The sequence below is a fragment of the Pelophylax lessonae genome, assembly GCF_965119305.1.
Source record: "Pelophylax lessonae genome assembly, chromosome: 2".
Lineage (NCBI taxonomy): Eukaryota > Metazoa > Chordata > Amphibia > Anura > Ranidae > Pelophylax > Pelophylax lessonae.
The window spans coordinates 309,619,240-309,639,979 of NC_138769.1; the positions used below are offsets into that span (position 1 = coordinate 309,619,240).

The following is a 20,740-nucleotide window of genomic DNA, read 5'->3' on the forward strand; positions in this document are numbered from 1 at the left end:
AGGAGGGCAAATTTCCTACAGTATTGGTGGAAAGCCAGGGGACCGCTGTTTCCCCCCCAGGGGGGGATTTAGCCACTATTGTGGCTGGCCTTGCTGCTCAGGTGCAAATGCTGGTGGCTGCTCAATCTGCTAAAAGGCCCAGAGTTGCTCTTTCCTCTGATTCTGAGGGTGAAGGTGATGGGGCTGTTCTGGCAGGGGCCTCCTTATCGGGGTCCCGCTCCTCTCTTGATCTAGTGGGGTCTGAGGTGGAGGCTGAAGTTGAGGGGGTCGATAATTCTCCCCCTGGCTCGCCTGAAGAGCTTGCAATCATGGATGAGTTGATTGCTTCCATTAAGCAAACGCTGCGTTTGCAGGACGAAGTGTGTCCCCCCGCTGCCTTGGCGGCTTATGGGACGCAGAGAAAACGCAGGACGCCGCAGGTTTTTCCCTGCAATGCTGATTTTCAGCGCGCTGTTAAGGATCAATGGCGCGATCTGCGCAAACCTTTTGCGGTACCAAGTAAATTCAAGCTGCGTTATCCTTTTTCGCCTGCCACTGATGAAAGGTGGTGTGTGCCTCCACCAGTGGATCATGCAATTGCGGTTTTGAACAAAGCCACTGCGATTCCTGCAGAGGGTTCCCCTGTTTTCCGTGATGCCACGGATAGGAGACTGGAGTCTCTTAGGAATAAGCAGAATCCAAACAGGGAAGACCGCTCTAGGTGAGGCTGGAATCAGGTGCCGGTCGGATCCGTAATCCAGGATAGCTTCATACAACAAAAGGAATGACCGCACTTCCGATGAGTTTCAAAAAGGAGTGTCTTTATTCCACATCAATCGGCAAATACAGATACACACTGTGAGTGCAGGACAATCGGTGGACGCGTTTCACGACTGGATGTGTCGCTTATTCATCACCAAGTTCACTCTGGATGTGCATCGGCCATATATACACCCCATACATACAGCTGGCAACAATTGGAGTCATCAAACTAGTTGTTCCTCCCCTTGGTCAGCTGTTGGGAATCCATAGCTAGATTGCACAGACAGAGTGATCCCAACAAATCCAAACTTCAAAACACTTGTGCAAAAAACATTTTACATATATAAATGTCAATCAAAATGAATATCCATAGTGGTAAGTGCTCAAGTAAAGAAAAATAGAAAAACATCAATAATGAAAACATATTCAGTGTATGTGTACGTTTATCATATATATAAAAAGAGAATGTATGTGTATATGAGGTATGAATAAAAAGAATATGTATTGAAGACCTTGTGAATAGCCATAAAATAAAAGTAAATTAAAAAAGTATAAAGTGATAATAATATATTGTTATAAATAATAATAATGATGATAATGTGACGTGTCACAAGAAAATTCTTGATGTTTAAAGAAGCCGTTTAACCGGCCAAGAAGAAACATATGTAGTGTATTAAAAAACGGAGCAATATAATTATAAAATATATGAAAAGTATATGAAAAATATATAAAGAGCTCCAATCAGTGATTTCTACCCAACAATCATAGATAGAACAATACAGTGATATATCTTTGATGAAAAATTGTATATAAATTGCCGCTTCGATATCTATAGGATACATTTTCTATAAAACATTTACAAATAGTGAAACACTAATAAACCTTGTATAAGAAAAAATCACAAGTATGTGAATCATATATAAAAAATTATTGTTTCCATATATCAATGGATATACATGATTCACCATAACATGTATAAAATATAATACGATGCATAGTGACATAGTTTACATTCTACTTTGGTTGTGTAAACAGCGATAAATAACAATCAATGTAGACATATTGTAACAACCTGTTGCTGTTTTGAAGAATGTTGCAAATGTCAGTGTGCATCTCCTTTTTCATAGGCAAAATTTCTCATCTGGTGTTAAAACCACAAAACCTCTATTTGGAAGAAAGTTTTACAAAAAAGACGACCAAAAAGAGGGAGGGGGGATTGTTGGGAAAAAGAAAAAACGAAATACAAGACAAGGAAAATCGGGTATAGATAGCTATATGTCAATAGGCTAGATTGGCTAAAATTAGCTCTCCATTTTAATTAATCAGCCATATTTATAGGAGACCCGATATGTTAAAATCGGCCGGTCTATGGGTAAATGTGGGAGTTTATCTCATCTAAATTGGTCTAAGCACTCAAAAATATTTTGATTGTTGTGTTATTTAGTTTTTATTACTATTATCATCTATTTTGTCGCTCTGAATGCTGACCTCATCCACAAATCCCAGAGGCAGGGAAAGGAAGATTTGGGAACGAACCTCCACTGTAGTATAATAATTATGTATTATAATACTAAAAATTTATGTCAATACAGATCTATGTCTATACAGATGGCTCCGGCACTCTAGATAGAATATATCTGATATTCCATTGCTTACATGTGCACATCATATGGAGTCCGGAGCTCTATCTGTAATTCTCACAGATCTTGAGAAAAAGCTTTTTTGGTGCCTTTTAAGCTCATATATGTATACATTCAGACTAAAATGAAAAAATGAAAAATGGTCTCAAATGTTAATTACAGGGAAAACATTTCCTTATATATTTTTACTGGATGTTTTATGAGTTTTATCAAAGTTTCATTTTATGAAAAATGGTCTCAAATGTTTATTACAGGGAAAATATTCCTTTATATATTTTTACTTTTACATATTTTTACTGGATGTTCTATGAGCTTTATCAAAGTAGGGAAATATTTATGATCGTTTTTCTGGATCAATGTTATACTAGTATGAATACCAGTATAACTGATAGATATTAAGTATAAAAATGTGTCACGTCCCACTCAAAATTCATACCTTCAGGTAATCTTGTATGGAGTTTAAATATCCAGAAAACTTCGCGTTTGCAAAGTATCTGAAAAATATCTCCTCCTCTTTTGGGTTTTGAGATTTTTTCAATGACTTGCACCATGACCAGGGAAATATCTCCTTCATGTAGGCCATTAAAGTGACGAGCGACATTGGTTGATTTGAAGCAACGAATGTCACTTAGATGTTCTCTAAATCTATCTTTAAGTCTCCTCGTTGTTCTGCCCACATATTGGGTCGAACACTTTTTGCAGGTGATTAGATATATAATATAATCTGAATTGCAGTTGAAAAACTTGTCTATTTTATAGATCCTGCCACTAATGGTGGATTGAAAGTGGGGACTTTTTAGAATATGGGGACAGGTGACACAATCCTGTGCCCCACATCTGTAGTTTCCTCTACAGTGCAACCATGTTAGCGATGGGGGGGCCCTTTTGGTTTGATACATGCTAGGGGACAATACATTTCCCAAAGTAGCCGCCCTTTTCGCCACAATATTGAAACCCTTTCCCAGAATATCATTACATGCATGGTCTAGATATAAAATGGGTAGATGTTTATTAATTATAGATTTTATGTGGTTAAATTCTAGGCTGTATGGTAATGCCAATGTGACTGAAGATGTAGATTTGTCTTTTTTATGTTTCCTTTTTTTTTCTAATATTTTTGTCACTAGAGGGACTCTTTGTCGTTTGTACAACATTAGGGTCAAATTCCTGGTTTATGGGAGCAGTAGGGTTGGGTGCAGCGAGTTGCAAAAGATCAATGCGATTTCTCTCAAGGGCCAATCGATAGGCTCTGTCCAACCTCCACCTAGGATAGCCTCTCTGGAGAAAGCGCTGGTATAGGGAATGTGATTCCTCTTTAAAGGTGTCATTGTCGCTGCAAATCCTTTTAAGCCTCAAAAATTGCCCCACAGGGATTCCTTTTATTGTGTGGAGAGGATGTCCCGACTTTGCATGCAATAGGCTGTTACCTGCCTGGGGCTTTCTATATAGGGAGGAAACGACTCTATCTCCTGCATGACTCAAAGTAATGTCCAGAAATACAATTTTATCTGGACTGGAAACTCCCGTAAAGGAGAGGTTCAAATCATTGTTGTTCAAAAACATCATAAATGATTCAAAATCAATGGATCTATGACTAATGAATAGTAGATCGTCAATATAGCGACGGTACAAAAAAATGCTATCCCTATATGGGTTTCCACCTCCAAAGATGCGGGACCTCTCCCACCAACCCATGTAGAGATTGGCTAGGGAGGGTGAGAACTTGGCTCCCATCGCTGCCCCGCATCTTTGGAGGTAGAACATGTCATCAAAAACAAAATAGTTATGTGTCAATAAATAATCAAGAATTTCTGTCAAAAAAGCCTGTAAAGTAGATGACATCTCCGTGTATGTTTCCAAGCTATAGCCAACCGCTTCCAAAGCCAAAGCGTGTGGAATGGAGGAGTACAGACTGGACACGTCACACGTGATCCAGCTGTACTCCTCGGACCATACAAAAGAGTCCATAATTTTTAGCAGATGGTTTGAGTCTTTCAAATAGCTTGGAAGAACTTGCACTATATGTTGGAGTTGTCCATCCATCCATTCTCCTAGTCGTTCGTTAAGGGAGCCAATGCCTGATACAATTGGGCGTCCATGTACTGGATCCAATCCCTTGTGTATCTTTGGCAGGTGGTGAAAAATTGGTGTTATTGGGAACTCTGGGATCATGTTTTCAGATTCCCTGATGGAAAAAGCACCTATGGCTGCTCCTTTTTTAACAAGTTGCTTTAGGACATTTCTAAACTTGTTGGTCGGGTCACTTTTTAATGGTTGGTATGTATTTGTGTCCATCAGTTGTCTCAAAGCTTCAGCTTTATAGTGTATTTTGTCAAGAACCACTACGGCTCCCCCCTTATCCGCATTTTTGATGATGATGGAATCATCTTCCTGTAATAATTTCAAAGATTTCCTTTCATTTATGGACAGATTGTCTGCGTTGATATTTACATGTGTAGATAGGTTAGAAGCCAGCTTAAAAATGTCCTTTTCGACTAGTTTTTGGAACTTATCCATTTCAGCCGATCGGGATTGTATGGGATAAAAAGATGATGGTATGTTCAAGTTTACCCGTTGTGTTCCCTCATCCCTGACTGGATATATTGAATGTGATTCATGGATTAGTTCCTCCAGTTCCGACACAGCACATTGTTCCCGAAACGATAAAGTTGGAGAATGTATTTGGCTATTGTCGGGAGGATTGGAGTCCAGATCGGTTCCTTCAATCATATTGTCCTCAGGGTCCACAAAAAAATGTCTCTTTAACGTTAAGTTTCGTACAAATTTGTTAATGTGTAATGTCGTATCAAAGGGATCAAAATGAGTATGGGGACAAAAATTAAGTCCTTTAGATAATAAAGATGTTTCATCTAGAGTGAGACTCCGCTGAGATAAATTTACTACATTATTGAGCATTATTTGTGGTGTGTCCTCAAATTGTATTGACCATTTGACAGATCGCTGGTTTTTCTTCCCTCCTCTCCTTGTTTTGGCTTTCTTGGTGCTTTTTTCTTTTTTGTTGCATTTCTGCCCCTTTTTGGCTCGTTTTTTGACTCATTAAAGGAACCCGGATTTGATCTGGGCGTCTGTGTATAGTCAATAGACGTATCGGATGATGTATAGGCTACTGATGTATCAGTGCCTGTAGCCTCCGGGTCTGAAAAGCTGACTTTTTTCTTTTGATAATGGCGACTCCAGGTGTTCGTCTTTTTCCAAATATACACATTGTTTGTTTCATAGTCAACTTTGTCTCTTAATAGCTTTTCTTTTTTACCGCTGATCGTGTTGGTTTCCAATTTATTTATTTTGTCATTTAATTTGAGATCCAAATCCGTAAACAAAGGGTTACTTTTTAACGGGGTAATTTCTTCTTGTAGTTTGGAGATTTCATCCTGTAGCCTCTTTAGTTCCAATGTTTTCGAGTCTACTATAAGTTTCATAAGTTCAAAGGAACAGGTGGAAAGTGTATCAGTCCACTGCTTTTTTAATTCTTCATTGAAGAATTAACTTTTTTATTCGTAGACCTCTAGGGATACGCTCCAAATCCAGGTACTCATTGATGGTGGTTTTTTCCCAATAGGCTTTGATTTCTTTCACCATAAGTTTTTCTAATTTATAAAAGAGTGGTTTTATAGAGACTGAAATGTCCTCCTTTGTTTGCTTTAAGGTAGCATGTGCATTGCTTCTGAGGGGATTTGTATTCAAGTCTCTTAAAGTCCTACTCGTGGATGGTTCTTCCATGTCCATGTATGCAACTCACAGGTGTAGTAATATGTCAAAATGCCTTTGTTCGGTGAACAATGATGTATAGGAATATAAACTCCAAATAAGTATATCATAAACGACACTCACCGAGCTGGTCTGAATTCATGGAGGAATAAGCAGAATCCAAACAGGGAAGACCGCTCTAGGTGAGGCTGGAATCAGGTGTCGGTCGGATCCGTAATCCAGGATAGCTTCATACAACAAAAGGAATGACCGCACTTCCGATGAGTTTCAAAAAGGAGTGTCTTTATTCCACATCAATCGGCAAATACAGATACACACTGTGAGTGCAGGACAATCGGTGGACGCGTTTCACGACTGGATGTGTCGCTTATTCATCACCAAGTTCACTCTGGATGTGCATCGGCCATATATACACCCCATACATACAGCTGGCAACAATTGGAGTCATCAAACTAGTTGTTCCTCCCCTTGGTCAGCTGTTGGGAATCCATAGCTAGATTGCACAGACAGAGTGCATATATATGATTCACATACTTGTGATTTTTTCTTATACAAGGTTTATTAGTGTTTCACTATTTGTAAATGTTTTATAGAAAATGTATCCTATAGATATCGAAGCGGCAATTTATATACAATTTTTCATCAAAGATATATCTGAAATCACTGATTGGAGCTCTTTATATATTTTTCATATACTTTTCATATATTTTATAATTATATTGCTCCGTTTTTTAATACACTACATATGTTTCTTCTTGGCCGGTTAAACGGCTTCTTTAAACATCAAGAATTTTCTTGTGACACGTCACATTATCATCATTATTATTATTTATAACAATATATTATTATCACTTTATACTTTTTTAATTTACTTTTATTTTATGGCTATTCACAAGGTCTTCAATACATATTCTTTTTATTCATACCTCATATACACATACATTCTCTTTTTATATATATGATAAATGTACACATACACTGAATATGTTTTCATTATTGATGTTTTTCTATTTTTCTTTACTTGAGCACTTACCACTATGGATATTCATTTTGATTGACATTTATATATGTAAAATGTTTTTTGCACAAGTGTTTTGAAGTTTGGATTTGTTGGGATCACTCTGTCTGTGCAATCTAGCTATGGATTCCCAACAGCTGACCAAGGGGAGGAACAACTAGTTTGATGACTCCAATTGTTGCCAGCTGTATGTATGGGGTGTATATATGGCCGATGCACATCCAGAGTGAACTTGGTGATGAATAAGCGACACATCCAGTCGTGAAACGCGTCCACCGATTGTCCTGCACTCACAGTGTGTATCTGTATTTGCCGATTGATGTGGAATAAAGACACTCCTTTTTGAAACCCATCGGAAGTGCGGTCATTCCTTTTGTTGTATGAGACTGGAGTCTCTTGCCCGTCATACTTATTCTGTTACGGGTTCTATGCTTAAGGCTCTGTTTGCTTCTCTCATGGCGGCCCAGGCGATCGCAAGTTGGACGCAGATGCTTAGGCGCGTCCTAGTGGCCGACTCGGCCTCGCCGGCGACCCTGGATATGGTGGATCAGATCCATCAGGGTGTCATGTATCTGTGTGATGCGGACCTGGACCTGATTCCGTTGGCTGCACGTGTGCACAGCGTGGCGGTGTTGTCTCGCCGCCTGGTTTGGTTAAAATGTTGGTCGGTAGACCAATCTTCACGTAAGACCTTAGCCAATCTGCCTTATGATGGGTCTCGCCTTTTTGGGGAGTCCCTGGATGTGTTGATTAAGGGGATCACCGGGGGTAAGAGCACTCTCTTGCCCCATTTCCCCAAGGCTAAGGGGGCTTCTGGGAAGAAGCATGCAAATTTTCGGCCCCCTCAGGGGTCCTTTCGTGCCTTTCGGCCGCACTACAAGGGCAAACCGTTCAAAGGTCAAGGCTCTCAGAAGAAGCCCTGGTCTGGGAAACAGAAGTCCGGCCAATCCGGACCTGCAGCCCATAACAGTTCGGCCTGAAGGGGCGCCCTCACCCAGTTTTGGGGTGGGGGGACGCTTGCTCGGTTTTCTTCAGCCCTGGTTGGCCCGTGTGCGGGACAGATGGGTTCTGGAAATCGTTCGATCTGGTTACAAGATCGAGTTTCTCTCTCGGCCGGAGAGCAGATTTTTTCCCTCAAATCTTCAACTGTCTCCAGAGCGCTTGCGGGACCTGCACCTGGCGGTGCGGGACCTGAGGGCTCAGGGAGTGGTGGTTCCGGTGCCTCATCGGGACAGGTTTCGGGGGTTTTATTCCAATCTGTTCACCGTGCCCAGAAAGGAGGGCAAGGTTCGTCCGATTCTGGACTTGAAGGCTCTGAACCGCTCTGTGCGGGTTCGCAAGTTCCGCATGGAATCCCTGCGGTCGGTGGTGGCTGCCCTGGTTCCGGGGGAATTCATGGCCTCCATCGATTTGAAGGATGCGTACCTTCACATCCCCATATTCGAGGGTCATCAGAGGTACCTTCGATTTGCCATTGCGGAGGATCACTACCAGTTCGTGGCGTTGCCCTTTGGTCTCGCCTCGGCTCCGCGGGTCTTCACCAAGGTGCTTGCACCGGTTCTGGCATTATTGAGGGCCCAGGGCGTTTCTGTCCTGGGGTATCTGGACGACATTCTGGTTCGGTCTGCGACCAGACAGGGTCTGGAGGAGGACCTGTCTGTCACGATGCAAACTCTGCAGGAGTTTGGTTGGACGATAAATTTTCCAAAGTCGACACTGGGTCCGTCGGTTCGTCTCCCCTATCTGGGAATGATACTGGACTCGGTGCAGGCGAAGGTCTTCCTGCCGGAAGACAAACTCAGGGCTCTCCGGGAGGAAGTCAGGTCCCTCAGGGACGTTCCGTACTCGTCTCTGCGGACGTGTATGAGATGTCTGGGATTGATGGTCTCGGCCTTCGAGGCGATTCCTTTCGCACAGTTTCACACGCGGGGTCTCCAAGCGGAGATCCTGTCCAGGTGGGACGGGCGACCTCAATCTCTGGATCTTCAAATCTCGTTGAGTCTTCGCAGCAGGGAAAACCTTCTGTGGTGGCTCCAGTCCCCGTTGGTGTCCGGGGGCAAGTCGTTTCGTCCGATCTCATGGACGGTAATCACCACGGATGCCAGCCTGTCGGGCTGGGGTGGAGTTCTGGGCGTTCTGTCCGCTCAGGGGACTTGGTCGGAGGGGGAGTCTTCCCTTCCGATCAACATTCTGGAATTGCGTGCGATAAGGCTCTGTCTTCATCGCTGGACGGACCGGCTGCAGGGTTGCCCGGTTCGGGTGCAGACGGACAATGCCACGGCGGTGGCCTACATCAACCACCAAGGGGGCACCAGGAGTGCCCGAGCGGCTCGAGAAGTGGCCGACATTCTGTCTTGGGCCGAGACTCATGTCCCGGCGATAACGGCGGTTCACATTCCGGGAGTGGAGAACTGGCAGGCGGACTATCTGAGTCGCCAGACCCTGGATCAGGGGGAATGGTCTCTCCATCCGGCTGTCTTCCAGACGTTGTGCGCGAAGTGGGGTCTTCCAGATGTGGACCTGTTCGCGTTTCGCCTCAACAACAAGGTGAAGAGGTTTGTGGCAAGGACGCGCGACCCTCGGGCAGACGCGTCGGACGCGTTAGTGGCCCCGTGGCATCAGTACGGGCTGATGTACGCGTTTCCACCGATTCAGTTGCTGTCCAGGTTCCTTCGCAGGTTGCACTCGGAACGCAACACGGTGATTCTTGTGGCACCGGACTGGCCTCGCCGGTCCTGGTACGCAGACCTCGTGAATCTGGCGGTCGACGCCCCGTGGCGTCTGCCTCTTCGAGACGATCTACTGTCTCAAGGACCGATATACCATCCTGCTTTACAGTCGCTGGCTTTGACGGCCTGGCTGTTGAGACCGAGGTCCTGAAGGAGAGGGGTCTCTCTCCGGAGGTCGTTCATACTTTAATCAACGCGAGGAAGTCTTCCTCGGGGAAGGTTTCTTACCGTACTTGGAAGGCCTATTTTGCCTGGTGTGAGTCCAGGGGGTTTTCACCCCGCACGTACTCGGTGTCCCGTGTGCTGTCTTTCCTTCAAACGGGTGTTGATCAGCGTTTGGCGCTGGCTACGATAAAGGGTCAGGTGTCTGCTCTGGCCGTTCTGTTTCACCGTCCCGTGGCTTCCAACCCATTGGTTGGCACCTTTGTTCAGGGTGTGCGGCATCTGGTTCCCCCGAGGCGGGATCCTCTGCCCCCTTGGGACTTGAATCTCGTTCTATCTGTGTTACAACGTGCTCCTTTTGAACAGATCAGGGAGATCTCGTTGTCTATGTTGTCCAAAAAGGTCGCCTTTTTGGTGGCGATCACTTCGGCTCGCAGAGTGTCGGAGCTGGCGGCTTTGTCCTGCAAGTCTCCGTACCTGGTTATTCATTTGGATAAGGTGGTCTTGCGACCTAATCCTTCTTTTCTGCCGAAACGAGTTTCGGAATTCCATCTTAATGAGGATATTGTCTTGCCTTCGTTGTGCACGAAGCCTAAACATCCAAAGGAGGTGAGATTGCACTCTCTGGATGTTGTTCGGGCGATAAGGGTTTACCTTAAATCGACTGAGTCTTTTCGAAAGACGGACTCCTTGTTTGTTCTTCCAGAGGGTCCTCGGAAGGGCATGGCGGCTTCGGCCTCTACCATCGCCAAATGGATCAGGCAGACCATTGAACAGGCCTATGCTTTGCAGGGGAAGGTCCCCCCTGTGCCTGTGAAGGCGCGCTCTACTAGATCTCTGAGTACGTCTTGGGCCTGTCGTCATGGGGCTTCTGTAGCCCAGGTGTGTAAGGCGGCGACTTGGTCGACCGTGCACACTTTCACAAAATTCTACAAAGTAGATGTTCAGGCATCGGCAGATGCTTCCTTTGGCCGCAAGGTTCTTAGTGCGGCTGTTCCCTAGGGTCCCTTGTTGGGGACTCCTGGCTGTTGGGATAAGTTTTGTATCCCCTGGTTTTTTTTTGTCTTTTCCTGGGTTGTTGCTCCTGTTGAGCACTTGTTTTTGCTGTTGCCCAGCTGGTTTCCTTCCTTTGGTAAGGTTCCTTCTTTGATGCGGAGACTGCGTTGCCTTTCGGCGCGGATGCGTTTCCCACCCCTCATGTTTGCACTGCTTTGGGACGTCCCCATATGTGACGAATATGAAGAGGCGGCGACTGTCGGAGGACGTAAGAGAAAACGGAATTTTTTTAAAATCTTACCTGTAAAATTCCTTTCTCTGAGTCCTCCGACAGTCGCCGCCCCCGCCCCTCTTTTGGGGTTTGATTGTATACTCTACTGCTATTCCACTAAAACTGAGATATGGTTGCAGGAAGTAGGAGGGTATTGACTGAGGGGACCACCCCTTGAGGGTGGGATATGTTAAAGCTTTATTGTTAACATATTCTGTTGCCTAGCTACTCCTTCGGAGCAAAGTCTAATACCCCATATGTGACGAATATGAAGAGGCGGCGACTGTCGGAGGACTCAGAGAAAGGAATTTTACAGGTAAGATTTTACAAAAATTCCGTTATTCAAGGGGAGTTGTTTTTTTCCCTTAAAATTAAATTTTTTTTTTTTTTTTACAAAAAGGGTAAAACCTCCTCCTGTGAAATTACATTAAACAGGTTGTTTCCTCCTCTTCTGGCAGTCCCAATCGGTTCTGTCCACTCCTCCTTTCTTCGGGTGCCTCTTGTTGCAAGCCGGTTGCTATATTGCTTGTAATCAAGCAATATGTCCTCAGCAAGAGTGCCAGATATGGGGTCAAAATATATAAGCTTTGTGAGAGGGCCACAGGCTGTACATACTGCTTTAGGGCTCTTTCACACGGGCGGTCCGATCAGATCCGCCTGTCAGTTTTTTAGGCGGATCTGATCGGATCCTCCATGCAGCTCTATGGGGCAGCGGGTGTCAGCGGAGGTCACCTCCGCTGACACCCGCTGCCATCCGCATCCGATCCTGTGCTGAAATCTGGATGGATGGAAACCCTATTTTTCCATCCGTTCAGTAATCGGAGCGGAGCAGATCTGATGAGAGCGGACAAGCGGTCCGCTCTCCTCCGATCCCCCATAGAGGGCAGCGGGTGCTGAGACACCTCCCTCTCCGCTCTGCAAGCGGAGACGGAGCTGTCATCCGCCCGGCTCAGCGGGGATCGCGGATCGATCCCCGCTGAGCAACACGGATCCGCCTGCGGAGGCGGACCGTGTGAAAGAGCCCTTAGAGTTTATACTGTCCTGGCATTTTAAGGTCTGAGAAAATGTGATAGGTAGTTAGGAAATCCAATGTGTAACTAACTCCTCGTGAAAGCCTGAAAGTATTCATTGGATTTTGGGTCTCTATACGTGGCTGGGCTCCCAAAAGGTCTCTCACGTGTGGTATCCCCATACTCAGGAGAAGTAGCAGAAAACATAAGGTCTTATCTTATCTTGTATGGAGATTTATGGATGAAGCCTTGCTTAGAGGTGAGCATATGGCATTGTGTACGGAAAGTCCCCCTACACGAACAAGCTTGGCTGCATTTTGTGTGAACAACCTGAATGTATTATATATACAGTATCTCACAAAAGTGAGTACACCCCTCACATTTGTGTAAATTTGCTGCCCCCCCCCCCCCCAAATAACTCAACACACAGCCATTAATGTCTAAACTGCTGGCAACAAAAGTGAGTACACCCCTAAGTTAAAATGTCCAAATTGGGCAAAAAGTGCCAATATTTGATGTGGCCACCAGTATTTTCCAGCACTGCCTTAATCCTCTTGGGCATGGAGTTCACCAGAGCTTCATAGGTTGCCACTGGAGTCGTCTTACACTCCTCCATGATGACATCATGGAGCTGGTGGATGTTAGAGACCATGCGCTCCTCCAGCTTCCGTTTGAGGATGCCCCACAGATGCTCAATAGAGTTTAGGTGTGGAGACATGCTTGGTCAGTCCATCACCTTTACCCTCAGCTTCTTTGACAAATCAGTGGTCATCTTGGGGGTGTGTTTGGGGTTGTTATCACTTTGGAATACTGCCCTGCAGCCCAGCCTCCGAAGGGAGGGAATCATGCTCTGGTTCAGTATGTCAGAGTACATGTTGGCATTCATGGTTCCCTCAATGAACTAACTGTAGCTCCCCAGTGTCGGCAGCACTCATGCAGACCCAGACCATGACACTCCCACCACCATGCTTAACTGTAGGCAAGACACACTTGTCTTTGTACTCCTCACCTGGTTGCCACAACACAAGCTTGACACCATCTAAACCAAATAGTTTTATCTTGGTCTCATCAGACCACAGTTCCAGTAATCCATGTCCTTAGTCTGTTTGTCTTCAGCAAACTGTTTGTGGGCTTTCTTGTGCATCTTCTTAAGAAGTGGATTCCTTCTGGGAAGCCATGCAGACTAATTTGATGCAGTGTGCAGAATATGGTCTGAGCATTGACAGGCTGACCCCCCCACCCCACCCCTTCAACCTCTGCAGCATTCGTAGGTCTATTTCCCAAAGACAACCTTTGGATATGACGCTGAGCACGTACACTCAACTTTTTTGGTCAACCATGGTGAGGCCTGTTCTGGGTGGAACCCGTCCTGTTAAACCGCTGTATGGTCTTGGCCACCATGCTGCAGCTCAGTTTCAGGGTCGTGGCAATCTTCTTATAGCCAAGGCCATATTTATGTAGAGCAACAATTCTTTTTTTCAGATCCTCAGAGAGTTCTTTGCCATGAGGTGCCATGTTGAACTTCCAGTGACCAGTATGAGAGAGTGAGAACGATAACACCAAATTGAACACACCTGCTCCCCATTCACACCTGAGACCTTGTAACACTAACGAGTTACATGACCCCGGGGAGGAAAAATGGCTGATTGGGCCCAATTTGGACATTATCACTTAGGGGTGTACTCACTTTTGTTGCCAGCAGTTTAGACATTAATGGCTGTGTGTTGAGTTATTTTGAGGGGACAGCAAATTTACACTGTTATACAAGCTGTACACTCACTACTTTACATTGTAGCAAAGTGCCATTTCTTCAGTGTTGTCAGATGAAAAGATATAATATATTTACATAAATGTGAGGGGTGTACTCTCTTTCGTGAGATATTGTATCTTTAAAGTGGTTGTAAACTCCAGTCATGGATTTTGAACTAAACACAAATAGTATTTCTGTAGTGTTTACTTGTCTCTCTCCAAAGCTTTCAGTGTCGTTTCTCTCTGGTGCTTCATTCCTCTAATATTAGTACATTTGAGAGATTTTCCTGAGACATGAAATAATCGTGTCTGGAGGGAGGGAAAGTGCTTGAAACTGAGCTTGTCGCAACACAGTTCTTCTGCTGTGTGTGTGGGGGGGTGTTCCTCCAGTCAGCTCTCACACAGTGTAATTGCAGTCTCTCCACCCTCTGCCCTGTGCTGCTGATACATGAAGATAGATTTTTAACATAATCTGAACTTCTGAAAGGTGTAAAGAGGGGAAGCCTGCAAATAAACAAATAAAACCTATGTGGGAGGATTTGTTTAATCTCTGTCTGTTTCTCACGTGAGGCTGTTCACTTCACTCAGGAACTATGTGAGGGTTTACAACCACTTTAAGCTGTGTATTTCTATGAGGATCACTGGTTTCATGATAGACTGTTTGTACCACTGAAGTGGGGAGGGGGTGGATATTTTCTACCTGTTTTTAGACTTATAGCCATTCACATAGCAATAAATATTTTTTTACTAATATTAGTGTTGTGTGCCCATAAAGTCCATGGACTGTGGTCCAAAACTAATTTTTCTTATTTTGTAATGCCACGTATACCCATAGTGTGCGAGAGAAATATCTCAGTAAAGTGACAACTTTGTGTAAATAAATAAATAAATAAATCTTCCATGAACCCCACATGCCTCTGTTTCTTGGGGTGTCTACTTTCCAAAAAGGGGTAATTTGGTGGGTGTTTGTACTGTTCTGGCATTTAGCGCCTTAAGAAATGTGCTAAGCAGTTAAAGTAAGAGCTGCTTAAAAGCTGCGTAAATCCCAGTATATATACCATAGTTTGTAGACGATATAACTATGAATGGTTATCATGTTGAAAACATGGAGTATGACTTCTCCTGTGGCTTTTATGTCCCAAGTCGCACAAGGGAGAATGAGTAAAGTAAGACGTTCTGGGGGTCCAGTGGTTAATCATCACTAAAAACGCTGCTCCCTGCCAAACAGAATTCAAAAAACATTTTATGTGCTTTGGTACATGTTCCTTAGGACAGTGCCCATTTGTTTACCCTGTTCCCGCCCGCACTATAGCTGAAAGACAGCTACAGTGTGGGCCTAAAATGCTGGGAGGGCGTTCATGGATGTCCTCCAATGCTCCCGCCCCCCTGAGGGACTCGGCTGATCACAGAGTGGGGGTAAAGGGCCAATCGCAGCCCTTTACCACATGATCAGCTGTAAGCCATTGACAGCTGATCACACTATGTAGACAGAAGCCGGTTATCGGCATTTATTTTACTCACACTAAGTGCCGGTTCATATTTGTGCAATGCGGGAACGCTGCGAATATGCAGCGTGTTCCTGCATCGCATCCGCACCCCTGGCAGTTCACACTGCCATATGCGATACGCTGGGGGTGTCAATTAAAATTTAACGACACCCCCAGATCAGAGCGCATATCGCAGTGCGATCTGAAAGTTCCCACAGAATCGGATCGCACTAGTGTGAACCACCATGCGATCCAATTCTGCTGCGGACCAAAAAAAGGGTCCTGTGCGTGTTTTAGTGCGATTGCGGTGCAAATTCAGCCATACAAACTGTATGACTGAATTTGCACCGCACAGAGATCGCATGCAATTTTAGGAGCAGTGCGCTCCAAATCACATGCGATCTCTGTGATCGCACAAATGTGAACCGACACTAAGGGTCCTTTCACACGGGTTTTCTGCCCAGCGGACTCTGTTTTGCTCAGCGGGGGATCGATCCGCTGAGCAGGCGGATGACAGGTCTGTCACCACTCACTGTGCTAAGACAGACCTGTCTGAGCCCTGCTCTCCTCTATGGTAGATCACAGTGGTGGCTGGTGAATAAAAATTTGGGGGAGGGGGCAGAAAAACAACCCCCCCCCCCCCCGCAGTACAGCCGGCCAGCAATCTGCTCTACCACCCCCTCCCTCCTTCCTTCCGGGGACGGATGGCTGCCCGCCCAGCCGGACAGCCAGCATCCTTACCTGTTCCTTCCCTGAGCACCACTGTGAGTCTCCTCGGCCGTATATCCCCTCCCTCTTCCTGGACATTGGCCAGTAAAAACATGTCTCTTTTTAGCCAATCAGGAAAGGGGTCTCACGCCCCTGCACCCCCAATGGACAGGCCGCCCCTGGTAGATCAGATGAAATCGGACCGCTTGTCCATTTTCATCCAATCCTCCAGACAGATGGAAAATAGGGTTACCATCAGTCTGGTATTCACAGACAAGATCAGATCGGATAGCAGCGGGGGTGTCAGCGGACATGTCACCACTGACATCCACATAGTTGCCAACATTTGAAAAAAATTTCCAGGGACACTTTGCAGCACAGCTATCAATTACTTACCACACCCACTTCCCTGAAGCTCCACCCACTCCACATAATTAATCTCTGCCCACTTATCATCAGATTATAGGGTCTACTCAATAAATAGAGAATTACAGGAAATTGAAAAGGGAATTTCAAACTTAAAGCAGAGTTCCACCCAAAAGTGGAACTTCCGCTTTAGGCAGTTCTAACCCCGACATGCCACATTTGGCATGTCATTTTTTTGGGGGGGAGCGGGTACCTAGTTTTGACAGGTACCTGCTCCCACTTCCGCTCGGAGCGCCGCGGTGCCCTGAGCGGAAGTTCTCCTCTCCCCCTCCCTCCCTGCAATCTTCTGGGACATGTCAGAGGTCCCAGAAGATTGCCGGCCAATTACGACGCATAGCGCAACTCGCGCATGCGCAGTGCGTACCCAACTGTGAAGCGAAAACTGTCAGAGCCGGGTGCCCACACCAGTGATGCCGGCGCCGCAGACAGAGAGGGAGAAGAGCGAGGCTTCGGGCAGCCGCATCGCTGGACCGTTGGACAGGTGAGTGTGTGAGGCTGGAACTCCGCTTTAAGGCCAAAGTAGCAGAGTTGGAATAATTCTCCCATTCAGCTGCACTACTTCTGCCTTAAGTTTCGGCCTGCAACCGGCTGCCTGTGACTGGCGATTTATGGGAGGCTGGATTAACGGACCGGGACAACGTAAATTACCCAGGACTGGCTCATATTTGCCGGGACTGTCCTGGCAAAAACGGGACAGTTGGCAGGTATGCATCCACTGCCCATAGGGGTGCATAGAGGATTCGATCAGGTCCAACTGAAAAACTGACTGGCGGACCTTTTCAGAAAGCCTGTGTGAAAGGGGCCAAGCAGCGTGAGGAGAAAGGAAAAAAGCTGACAACCAGCTTCTGTAAAAGGGACATCGGTCCCAACATTTGCCCACCAGTGCAAATTTTGGCCAGCTCATGAGGAACCAGCTGACATTTGTATAGTATATTTTCTTTACCCTTCCCACAATGCACTAGTAAAGTGTTTCTCTTGCCGCCTGTATACCTGAGGCCAGGCTGAGGCTGGCCCTTGCTTCTTGTGGCTGAGGAGAGGAAGTAAAGCCACAGACAGAAATAAATTAGCTAGTTTCACATCCTTCAAATACATTTTCCTGGGAAAACCCTGTCAGGTCATAAAAATAACAAGGGTTTTCTAAAAAGCAGTGTGTGGGAGAGTCCAGCCAAGTCCTACAAATAAGGAGGGAGAACAGGAACCGACGGAAGGAGTGTGGTAGTTTCTTTATTTGGTACCACCCATATGACGCTGTGTAATATAATACACATGCCTGCCTCATCCTTTCATTCACTGTATAGTTATAGGAGAGCATGGCTCCTTTTAGGCCTGGTCCTCTTGTGTTTGTGTGTGTGTCCCTCTCATGACAAGTCTCCTGAGCAGAGCCAGCAGCACTCGGGGCTTTACATAGTGTGAGGCGAAGGCTGGGTGTAGCTGCTCCTGTTTCTCTATACATATTTACACGCAGGCTCGGGGCCGCCGGAGACAGGGAGCCTCAGAGAGACTGCCTCTCCTCCCAGCAACTACGGTAACATCAATAGCTGCTGAAGATGGCACTGCTACTTCTAGGAGCCGCCTGGATCCTACTTCATGTCATGTCACCGCTCGGTAAGTCATGGGCTCCCCCCCTCCCATAGCTCTATAAATGGCCAGGCTTCACTACTTCTGTACTTCTGTAGTGCGGTACAAGCTTTGCTGTCCAATGAGTGCCCACAGACTTCTGAGGACAGCAGCTTCGCCTGGAGACACATAAACAGCACATCTCGGTTCTGCCGAGCATCGTGTTTACTTCTGGGGAGGGGAAGTGGGCGACGGTGGAAAATGCACACTTCTTAGGGGTTCACAATAAAGATCAGGACAGGTTTACATAGCTGCTGGGGGGGATGACCGTGGAGACTGGGACAGGTATATGTAGTTGGGGGGGGGGGGGGGGGGTGACCATAGAGATCAGGACAGATTTGCCTAGCTGGATGGGTGTCAGTAGAGATTGGGACAGGTCTATGTAGCTGGGTGGTGATCTGGACAGATTTACATAGTGGGGGGTTTACATGACAGTAGAGATCAGGACTGTTTTTTGTAGCTGGGGGGTGATAGAGATCTGGTCAGATTTACATAGTGGGGGGTTGACAGTAGAGATCAGGACTGGTTTTTGTAGCTGGGGGGGGGGGGGGGTGATAATAGAGATCTGGTCAGATTTACATAGTGGGGGGTTGACAGTAGAGATCAGGACTGGTTTTTGTAGCTGGGGGGGGGGGGGGGGTGGTAATAGAGATCTGGTCAGATTTACATAGTGGGGGGTTAACAGTAGAGATCAGGACTGGTTTTTGTAGCTGGGGGGGGGGGGGGGGTGATAATAGAGATCTGGTCAGATTTACATAGTGGGGGGTTGACAGTAGAGATCAGGACTGGTTTTTGTAGCTGGGGGGGGGGGGGGTGGTAATAGAGATCTGGTCAGATTTACATAGTGGGGGGTTGACAGTAGAGATCAGGACTGGTTTTTGTAGCTGGGGGGGGGGGGTGATAATAGAGATCTGGTCAGATTTACATAGTGGGGGGTTGACAGTAGAGATCAGGACTGGTTTTTGTAGCTGGGGGGGGGGGGGTGGTAATAGAGATCTGGTCAGATTTACATAGTGGGGGGTTGACAGTAGAGATCAGGACTGGTTTTTGTAGCTGGGGGGTGATAATAGAGATCTGGTCAGATTTACATAGTGGGGGGTTGACAGTAGAGATCAGGACTGGTTTTTGTAGCTGGGGGTGATCATAGAGATCTTGACAGATTTATGTAGCTGGGGGGGGGGGGACAGTAGTGATCATGACTAATTTTCATAGCTGGGTGGGTGTCAGTAGAGATCAGGACACGTCTATGTAGCTGGGAGTGATAATATAGATCTGGACGATTTACATAGTGGGGGTTTGACAGTAGAGATCAGGACTGGTTTTTGTAGCTGGGGGTGATAATAGAGATCTGGTCAGATTTAAATATTGGGGGGTTGGTGGTAGAGATCAGGACTGGTTTTTGTAGCTGGGGGGTTATAATAGAGACCTGGACAGATTTACGTAGCTGGGGGGTGACAGTAGAGAGCAGGACTGGTTTTCATAGCTAGGTGGGTGTCGGTAGAGATCAGGACAGGTCTATGTAGATGGGGGTGGTAATAGAGATCTGGACAGATTTATGTAGCTGGGGGGGGGGGGGGTGACAGTTGAGATCAGGACAGGTCTACATAGCTGGGTGGGTGTCAGTAGAGATCGGGACAGGTCTACATAGCTGGGTTGGTGTCAGTAGAGATCGGGACAGGTCTACCTAGCTGGGGGTGATAATAGAGATCTGGACAGATTTACCTAGCTGGGGGGTGATAATAGAGATCTGGAAAGATTTACATAGGTGTGGGGGGGGGGGGGGTGACAGTAGAGATCAGGACAGGTCTACGTAGCTGGGTGGGTGTCAGTAGAGATCGGGACAGGTCTACCTAGCTGGGGGTGATAATAGAGATCTGGACAGCTTTACGTAACTGGGGGGGTGACAGAGAGCAGGACTGTTTTTCGCAGCTGGGTGGGTGTCAGTAGAGATCAGGAAAGGTCCAGGTAATTGGGGGTGATAATAGAGATCTGGACAGATTTATGTAGCTGGGAGGGGGGGGGGGGTAACAGGTGAGATTAGGACTGGTTTTCATAGCTGTGTGGGTGTCACTAGAGATCAGGACAGGTCTACGTAGCTGGGGGTAATAATAGAGATCTGGACAGATTTACGTAGCTTGGGGGGAGGTGAGAGTGGAGATTGGAAAAAGTTAACGTAGCTGAGGGGTGACAATAAAGATCAGGACAGGTCTATGTAGCTGGGGGGTGACAATAGAGATTTGGACAAGTGTACATAGTGGTGGAGGTGTGGCAGTAGAGATCAGAACAGGCATAGCTGGGGGCAGGACAATGGAGATTGGGTTAGCTGGGGGGTTAAAATAGAGATTGGAACAGGTTTGCGCAGTCAGTGGGGTGAAAAAAAAGATCAGCACTGGTTTTCGTAGCAAGGGGGGGGGTGACAGTAGAGATTGGGACATGTCTACGTAGCTGGGGGGTGAC

At 46.2% G+C, this 20,740-nt stretch overlaps 1 protein-coding gene across 1 annotated transcript in view; it reads left to right on the top strand.

The window, feature by feature from the left end:
- The window catches only part of SHISA4 (shisa family member 4), a 477,761-nt gene that overhangs the window by 405,879 nt on the left and 51,142 nt on the right, over positions 1-20,740 (top strand). The window contains exon 2 of the mRNA XM_082244503.1: positions 18,204-18,271. Within this exon, the coding sequence (XP_082100629.1) occupies positions 18,214-18,271 (58 nt within the window). The 5' untranslated portion in view covers positions 18,204-18,213. The remainder of the gene's footprint in view (positions 1-18,203; positions 18,272-20,740) is intronic.